Source organism: Podarcis tiliguerta (genome assembly GCF_965153285.1).
Source record: "Podarcis tiliguerta genome assembly, chromosome: 4".
NCBI classification, from domain to species: Eukaryota; Metazoa; Chordata; class Lepidosauria; order Squamata; family Lacertidae; genus Podarcis; species Podarcis tiliguerta.
The window spans coordinates 23,204,290-23,214,032 of record NC_139537.1 but is presented as its reverse complement, the minus strand read 5'-3'; the positions used below and the strand labels follow the sequence as shown (position 1 = coordinate 23,214,032).

At 41.6% G+C, this 9,743-nt stretch overlaps 1 protein-coding gene across 6 annotated transcripts in view; it reads right to left on the bottom strand.

Annotated features, from left to right (window-relative positions):
- Nucleotides 1-875: 875 nt before the first annotated feature.
- Nucleotides 876-9,743, bottom strand: part of FGF9 (fibroblast growth factor 9) — a 40,720-nt gene continuing 31,852 nt past the window's right edge. For 5 of the 6 annotated variants that reach the window (XM_083436904.1, XM_083436907.1, XM_083436905.1 and 2 more), the window contains exon 3: nucleotides 876-1,680. In XM_083436904.1, coding sequence (XP_083293030.1) covers nucleotides 1,435-1,680 — 246 coding nt within the window. In that variant the 3' untranslated portion in view covers nucleotides 876-1,434. The remainder of the gene's footprint in view (nucleotides 1,681-9,743) is intronic. The other variant, XR_014510205.1, reaches the window with a different exon arrangement.

The window sequence follows — 9,743 nt, the reverse complement described above, 5'->3', positions numbered from 1 at the left end:
CCCATAAAAGATGTTACAGTAATAACCCCTATGGAACTTGTGTAATTTCAGAGTAGATAGTCAAGTGCACAATTAAACAAGTTTACAAGAGTGAACCTTGCCCCGGGGCCTCTTGTACTAGTTGTGAAAACCTTAATTAGTACAAAATGTCAATATTAGGATGTTTCTGGCATTCTGCTTAAATAAAAAGAGCATATTTATCATTTAGCTTTGGTATTATCTGCAGTAGGTTTTAACAAGTAGAATATATACCAACCCTTATTTTCTTTTCTCTTTCTTCTTTTCACAACTGTGAAGCTTACAAAGATGGAATAAGTCGACTTACCAAAGAGGAAATATTACAGACACAGAATTAAAGTTTTGAAGACCCATTTTTATCTTTAATCCTTGGGGAGGCGGGGGGGGAGAGTTTAAGCTATGAAACAAGCAGTCAGAAGAGTGAGCTCTCTGTGTCACGAGTGGCTGTGCAGACTTTTACAATAATATGGGCACAAAGGAGATTGTCGCCTTTAGTACATTAGGATCGCTAGATTTCTCTTTGCCTCCATGCACCTTTTACGTTTGACTTGCATGAGTTTTATCACAGGTTCAAGAGCGGCCTTTTGCTGTCGAAATGTTTCACAGAGCCTAAAGCTTCCAAACTGCCTATCTGGCCTGTACATATTTCATTAAAAATAAACTCTATATAATAAATAAATATATAAAATAAATAAAATGTTGCCTTTGGAATTTCTATAAATAAATTTAACCTTTTTTACGTATTTTTTTTTACTACTTTTTATTATTTTTTATTTTTGTTTTAATCTTTTCTCGTTTTTTTCACCTAGGAGGTCTTTGCTTTTAAATTCAGCGAGGGGTGGCTCCCACTTGAGCAGTCTTTGTTTGTTTGTTTAAGTAAGACCGAACCCTCCATGCCTTCTTTTTTTTTTTCGTTTTCTTTTTTATAAATGCAGCGTACACTTGAGCAGGCCACCAGCCAAAATTCCTGATGAGTCAAAGTATGGCAGCTATGCTGATATAGGATGAAGTACAATGGATCAAAAAATTTAAAAGCGTGTCTATTTCCCAGCATGCATCAGGCCTTTCCCCCTCCCCCTTCCTTCTTGCTCCAGCTTCTCTCTTTCATCCTCTTTCCTTTCTTTTTTTCCGCTCTCACACATTCTCACTCTTCCTTCCTTCCTTCCTTCCTTCCTCTCATAATAAACCAAGCGAGTGGGCAATAGGCACTCCTCCAGGAAGACAAAACCCCTTTAAGTGCAGAACAAAATCAGCATGTTCCATCCAAGCCTCCATCATACATTATGCATGCGACAAAGTTTGGCAACAGTGGAGCTGATGCGATGACACAGCTAATCAATTAAGAACCCACCGCATGAAACCTTTTATAGTGGTTACTTTCGTTTTAAGGGCTCACAAGTGAAGGAAACGTCTTTGTCAACTTTGGCTTAAAATATCCTTATATAGTTCAGGGACTTTCTCTGGATCCACCGGTCTAGGTAAAAAATGTGTGAATTTTTGATGGCGCTTAGTCCTAGTCGCTTCTCTCGGAGACCCGTCTTTATTTAATGCAACGTAATATCGTCTTCCAGTGTCCACATGCTTATATAGATTTGATGAGTATGTGTTATACCAGTTCTCTTCAAATTGTTCTCTGAATACACACTCCTGGGTTAGCTTTTCCTGTGAACAGAAACAGGGAGGGAGGGAGAGAGAGAAAAAAAACATTAAGGAATTAGCAACATATTTAATTACTTATTACCAAATGCCATCTAGAAAAACCAGGGGTTGCCATTTGGGAATAATAATAATAATAATAATAATAATAATAATAATGTATCATTTATACCTCGCCCATCTGGCCAGGTTTTCCCAGCCACTCTGGGCAGCTCCCAACAGAATATTAAAACCACAATAAAACAATCAAACATTAAAAACTTCCCAATACAGGAAGTTGGATGTTCCAATTATACCAGACTCCACTTAGTTTCTGGCCTGAAGTTTACAGGGTAGAAATATTGAGGAAATGGATAGAAGTGGAATAAAAACAAAGTAATACTAATAACACAAAAAATGAAAGAAGATTAAGGGAAGGAGGTCAAATATGGGTGGAGGGAAGTCAAGGTTCTGTGTATTTTTTGTGTGTTCTTTTCATTCTCCTTTTTGTAATTTGCTATTTTTCTTTTTTCTTGTGATATTTTTTGGTTTTTGTTACTGCAATTCAATAAAGTATAAAAAAGAAGAAAAAACAATCAAACATTAAAAAGTTCCCTAAACAGGGCTGACTTCAGATGTCTTTGAAAAGTAAGATAGTTGTTTATTTCCTTGACATCAGATGGGAGGGCATTCCACAGGGCGGGCGCCACTACCGAGAAGGCCCTCTGCCTTGTCCCCTGTAACCTTACTTCTCACAGAAGACCCTTTGAGCTAGACCTCAGTGTCCAGGCTGAATGATGGGGGTGGAGACGCTCCTTCAGGTATACTGGACCGAGGCCGTTTAGGGCTTGAAAGGTCAGCACCAACACTTTGAATTGTGCTCGGAAACGTACTGGGAGCCAATGTAGGTCTTTCAGGACTGGTGTTATATGGTCTCAGCATCCACTCCCAGTCACTATGTGGGGGCAGTCTCATTGCTCTCGTTTCTCTTCCCCATAGTAAAGGTAAAGGTGACCGACTCTGGGGTTGCGCGCGCATCTCGGTTAAGAGGCTGGGGGCCAGCGCTGTCTGAAGACACTTCCGGGTCACGTGGCCAGCGTGACGAAGCTGCTCTGGCGACCCAGCACCAGCGCAGTACACAGAAATGTCGTTTACCTTCCCGCTAGAAAGCGGTACCTATTTATCTACTTGCACTTAGGGGTGCTTTCAAACCGCTAGGTGGGCAGGAGCTGGGACCGAAAGACGGGAGCTCACCCCACCACGGGGATTCGAACCGCCGACCATACAATCGGCAAGTCCTAGGCACTGAGGTTTTACCCACAGCACCACCCGCGTCCCCTTCTCTTCCCCATACTGCTTTCAAATTACATTTGATTATTCTTCGGTAGTATCTATATCTCCGGCTAACTTTCTGGCTCTGCACCATGAATGGGGAACCTCTGGTCCTACAGGTGTTGTTGGCCAATGGTCAACATGGCCAATGGTCAGAGATGATAGGGCTAACAGGCCAACGACATCTGGTCCCCTGACCCTGCTGTACACTGAGGGACTGGTTTAGAAAATAACTGTCCATGTAAATTTGAGAGTCACAGGCAGAAATTTTTAAAAAAGGATACTGTTGTCTGAAAAGGGGTTGTCCTGTGTTGATTTGATTGCTAGCATCAGAGCGCAAAATAAAACATTCATTCAATAAGAAATGGTATGGCGTTCTACTCCAGTTCAAGCTAGATGGTTTTGAGTTCACTTCTAGAAAATCCGCTCTTTTCGTAGTAACTACTGATAACTGTCTGTAATTATTTGAAAGTATGAATGTACAAAGTCATGCTTGCTAACAAATATATTATGGAATCAAAAAAGCCTGTGAACAGATCAGAAACCAAGTGGAGTCTGGTCTAATTGGAAATTCGAACATCCAACTTCCTGTATTGGAAAGTTTTTAAAGTTTGAAGTTTTATTGTGCTTTTTATATTTTGCTGGAAGTCGCTGGGACAACCCAGTCAGATGGGCGGCATATAAATAATAAAGTTATAATAATAATTATTATTTTGTCCCTTTTCAAACACTACTTCAGAATCTCTTTTTTAGGGGCCCCAATCTCATGAGACAAGGCTGACAGCAACCAGAGAGAGGGCCTTTTCAGTGATGGCACCTCATCTGTGAAACTCCCCAGAGAGCTTCATCTAGAGCCAATCTTTAGGTGTTTTTTGGCTGCAGATGAAGACATTTTTATTATATTTTTATCTGTTTTTTGTACTATGTACTTAAATATACTGGTACAGTTGATTTTTTAAAAAATTGTTATTGCTGTGTTAAATTCTGCATCGTAATCTGTTGTGTCCTCTCTCTTTTTATTTTTAGTCACTGTTGTGCTCATTAATGGATTAGTGCTGAGCTTTTTTCATTTAGCAAATAAGACATCTAAAAATATTCCTCCTCCAATCCCCCCTTCCTCACCACCCACACAAATATAATCCACCTTTGCTTCCTCAAAGAACTGAAATGGAAAATTTAAATATAGCAATTTTAATATTAATAAAAATAACAATATTGTTGTTGTTGAGTCGTTTAGTCGTGTCCAACTCTTCGTGACCCCATGGACCAGAGCACGCCAGGCACTCCTGTCTTCCACTGCAGACTCATTAATAGTAATTAATGTATCCATTGTCATATGCAACCCTGTGTGTTTCCACAAGGGGCTGTGTATTAAAAGCTATAAAAAAAACCCAAATGCATATGTGGCTCGGGGGTGGTGGTGTGATGAAATGTTCTTTACCCATGACCACCATTACATTGGTTCCAACCTAAAATCTGAAGACAGCAGTACCAGAGGATTTGCCCACAGAAGCTGACACAACAATAGGTAGAAGCTGAATGTGTTCTAACAGCCTCCCATATCTTACTGAGAGAGAAGAATGCCGGCAGCTTTGTAATCAATGTCTTCTTTATATTTGTTGAATAGTCTGTAAATACAGCTCTTGCAGTCTACACATTTCTTGGAGCAATTTTAAAAATTACTTTATATTCTTTCAATTGCAAAAGCAGATGCTGAGAAGAAGTCGGTGGATGCTGGGCTCTGTGTGTTGGGAGGGGAGGCGTAAAACTCATTCAAATGAAGTTTTTTTCTGCTATCTGCAAGCATCACATGATGTGCGCTGCAGAACATCTCAGGTTTTAAAGAGAGAGATCCTCTTAAATGTCTCTCTTTGCTTTCCTGAATCATAAATACCCATATAAGGTTAATTTGAAACCAAGCTACATCTCTTAAGAACAGTTCTCTTTTTCTCCCTAACAGCTGCTCCCAACTTTAGACCCATAGGTGTTGTTATGCCACCACCACAACAACAACAACCCCATAATGGTCAGGGGTGGTGGGAGGGGTGGTCCGACATCATTGGGGGGAGGGAGCAATCTTGTGAAAAGGGCTGTTCTAGAAGCTTTAAATCAATTATGATTGTGTTCAACCTACTACAAACCCTTTTCCATTTTTGAATTTTCACAGCTGGAACGAAACAGCAATTACAACATCGAAACCTTCAGTCTTCCCCGTTATATATAATGTTGCCACGTGTTAGTAAACTGAAGGAAAGGATGATATCACATGGAATACTTTGGATGAAAAATTTGTAAACTCCGCCCCTATGGAGCAAATAATTTTAAAAGGTACGAAGAGAAATGTAACAATTCCCAACGTGCAAAAGTTTGCAATTTACTTTATTCCTCAGGCTCCATAGTATAAAATGCACTTCCAGTTGCTGATTTAGTTCCAACTGCATAATTAAAAGAGTAAATTGATACCATATATAAATAATCAGTGTCTCCTTCTTCGTTTGGAGACCTTTCATTAGGAGGTACTTCTTTCAAATGGTTTTGAATCGGGGGAGGGGGGATTATTACCACATGTATGTCACCACCAGCTATCTTTCGGGAGATATCTCCTAGGATAGCCTTGCCACCAGGGTGCTCTGCAGATGTAATTGGACCCTTGCCAATCTACTTCAAATCATCCAGACATCAACCAAAAAAACCCTAGCTCATTTTGCTTAGCCCCATTCATACACATGAGCCAACCAGGAATTTGAGTAGACATATTACAACTTAACTGTGCCACCGAAAGAGTGACCATGGGTCCTCCTCTAAAGGGCTACAAGAGGGCAGCCCTCTGTGTGAAAGCATCTTCTGTTTCAAAGTCTGTTCAGTCCAAGTCTATTTTTAAAATAGTTAAAGAGTCATAAGAAGGGAGTGTAAGAAGGGCCTTGAAGTGGCTCATCAACAGTTAACACCTGGAAAGCAGACTGAGCATGTCAGACACAGCTCACATGGTCACAGTCTTCCCCACTATGGTGAGATGTAGCCTTGGGAAGACAAGGTGGACCAATGTCAGTGTACTGGAAGAAGCAAAGATCACCAGTGTTGAAGCAATGCTTCTTCAACATCAACTTTGTTGGACTGGTCATGTTGTACGGATGCCTAATTATCATCTTCCAAAGCAACTACTCTATTCCGAACTTAAAAATGGAAAGCGTAATGCTGGTGGTCAACAAAAGAGGTTTAAAGACTCTCTGGAGGCAAATCTTTAAAAAGGTAGTATAAACACTGACAACTGGAAAACACTGGCTTGCGAGCACTCCAGTTGGAGAACAGCCTTTATCAAAGATGACTTGGGCTTTGAAGACGCTCAAACTCAGGACACAAGGAAGAAACGTGCTAAGAGGAAGGCACGCTTGGCAAACCCTCACCGTGATCAATTCCCAGAAACCTATGTCCCCACTGGGGAAGGACGTGTGGATCCAGAACTGGCCTCCACAGTCACTTACAGACCCACTGTTAAAACATTGTTTATGGAAGACAATCTTGCTCGGCTACGAGTGATTGCCAAAGAAGAGGAAGAAGATATGTATTTCTGTTTAAATAATAGTAATTATCTCTATGCTTGCATTGATGCATATAAATTATCACACACACACACACACACACACACATTTGTACCCCATCTTTCCTTCCAGGAGCTCACATTGTAGTGTATATGGTTGTCTCCCTCCCCATTGTATCCTCGCCTTAAAACCCTGTGAAGCAGTAACTGTGTGAGTAACCTGTCCACCCAGAAATAAAAGACAGCTGTTTATGTTCTTTCTAACTCAGCACTTGTTTTTTATACACTACCCCCCTAAAAAACAATTATTTATTGCATTTAAATCCCATCTCCTTTGCCAAGGAGCTCAAGGGGGGTGTACATGGTTCTCCCCCTCCTTTTTTAATCCCCACACCAAGCCTGTTAGGTAGGTCAGGCTGAGAGGCAGTGGCTGGCCCAAGGTCACACAATGAGCTTCATGGCCAACTGAGGATTTTGACCCTGGTCTCACAAGTCCTAGTACAATGCTCTACACCACACTGCGCAGGGTCCGTTCTTGTTTCCCCTTTGAGTGATGCATTCCAACTCCCATCCTCCTTGACCAATAGCCCCATTGGCTGGGGATGATGGGAACATTTAACTCAAAACCATCATGGGAGCCACAGCATGATTTTATTCCAGTCATTTCAGAAAAAATGCCCCAAATATCAAGGAAGACCATGTAAACTTTCTGGCTGACAATGATCCTTTATATAAAATATAATGTTTTTAGCTCTGTTAGTCTGTTGGCCTTCACAATTTTCCCTTCATTTTTGCCCCACCCTACCCAATCTGAGGTCACTTTAGAAGAATACTTACATTGTTAACCTAATACTTAATATAAGTTATAGAGGAGTTTATTTGATGCGTGATTTACTTTAACAGACATTTCTAGAATATCTTTTAAAAATAAAATAAAAAATCCTTCCATACAGCTTTGCCTCAAAAATAGGCTGAAAGCAACTGTTTCACCTTTCAAATAAAGTACATCTAAGCCCACAAACACTGGACAATTGCTGCATGCATCTCCCACACAGGAATCCATTTGTAATTGGTTAAGGCTTTATCCACACAGTTAATTTCAATTTTGATGACACTTTATGTCAGATACTTAATAGATAATTACATATTTATTAAAATTTCAACTGATCTGATGAGTGAGGAGGTCAGATAACAGGCAGCCATCTTTGCTTGATGTCATGTGGACCTTTCCTGAGAGCAAAAATATCCAGCACTCAAGCGTTGAATCACAAATGTATTTGTGGAGTTACTTTACTATTTTTGTAAGGATGTAAAGGAAGGAAGGAGGGGAAGGGGGAAAGAGACTTGCTTTTACTCGACCCTGTTATGCCTTATTAAAATGGCTAAAATTACTTCCATAACATTTCCCCCCTCAAATAAAAATGGGGAACAGGCGCTTCAGCAAAAACCCAATCTTTATTGAATATAATGTAAGTTTGTAATCCTGTGGTCCTTAGGAAGGCATCCAAGAGGCCATAAGATAGCATGGTCCCTCTTTCTGAAAGAGAGAGAGGGAGACCGATGAGCACAGGACATCTGTCCATGATGCCATCATCCTCGGAACTGCAGAAATCTCCCTGGTTTGCCCCCTCCTTTGCCATCAAAGGCCCTGGGGCAGAGAGGGCAAAAAGGAGGCATTCTGGGGGCAGATCATGGGGAACTTGGGATTCACTGGATCAAAAGCCCTCCTATTCCTCTGACATGCCCCCAACTGGCATACTTAATTCCCCTCTCATTGGGAGGGGAAATCCTTGTTTTAAAAAGCTGACCAAGAGCAAAACCCGCCCACAGAAAAATAAGCAACATACACACACACTATTTGAACTGCTGTCATGAGCTACCAGGGCTTTGGATTTGGCCGTTTGATTCTCTCCCCCACCCCCAACTTCTGCAGACTGCTCTGCCTATGAATACACCAGAGATATTGCATAAGTCACAGAATGTGGGCTTTGGGGAGCATTTGTCCCAGTTTCAGCTATTTGGCTTGCAAGAGACCTGGTCCCAAAGTATTGAGGTTCAGGGCTTTAGCATGTTCTCTGTGCGGGTGGTGCTGTGGGTTAAACCACAGAGCCTAGGACTTGCCGATCAGAAGGTTGGCAGTTCGAATCCCTGCGACGGGGTGAGCTCCCGTTGCTCAGTCCCTGCTCCTGCCAACCTAGCAGTTCGAAAGCACGTCAAAGTACAAGTAGATATATAGGTACCGCTCCAGCGGGAAGGTAAACGGCGTTTCCGTGCGCTGCTCTGGTTTGCCAGAAGCAGCTTAGTCATGCTGGCCACATGACCCGGAAGCGAGATGAACGCCGCAACCCCATAGTCGGTCACAACTGGACCTAATGGTCAGGGGTCCCTTTACCTTTACCTTTACTGTGCCCCCTGAGGAAGGACCACAAGAAAGGAAGGAGAGGTGGCTTTGCTTTTGGTGTACCCACTAGTAAGGGCTCAGCCAATTGATGCTAACTCGTCTTCAGACCATTTGCTTGACCTGCTCAAAGGCTCTGCAATTAATATGTACACATGCCTCCGAAAGGCTCCAAAGATTATAATCCTGACTTATGGGAGATATTGGAATCCCCAGTTTGACCTGATTATGCATATGTGAAGAGCCTCTGCAGGGATATATTCCAGAAAAAGTCAGCACACCTAAGTCACAATGAAATCATCAAGATTTGTGCTTTACAGTGGTGCCCCGCAAGACGAATGCCTCGCAAGACAGAAAACCCGCAAGACGAAAGGGTTTTCCGTCTGCAGAGGCGCTTCGCAAGACGAATTTCCCTATGGGCTTGCTTCGCAAGACGAAAAATGACGAAAATTTTCGGGTCTTTTTTTGCTCCAAAACCCCTTATTTTGAATCGCTAAGCTGCTAAAAGCATTTTAGCAGCAAAACCGCTAATCCCCCACCCCTTAAAAAGCCGTTTTTAGCCCTTAAAATGTCAATAGCGCTAATAACGCTACTCCGTCAATGGGCTTGCTTCGCAAGACGAAAAAACCGCAAGACGAAAAGACCCGCGGAACGGATTATTTTCATCTTGCGAGGCACCACTGTACTTGTGGTCCTAAATCCAATAGTTTTCAACTGGGCTTATTTTATTCATTTTACAAAATTTATATAGTGCTTGATTGTAAACAGAACCTCAAAGTGATTTACAAAAAAATAAAACAAACATTAAAAACAAGGTTATGG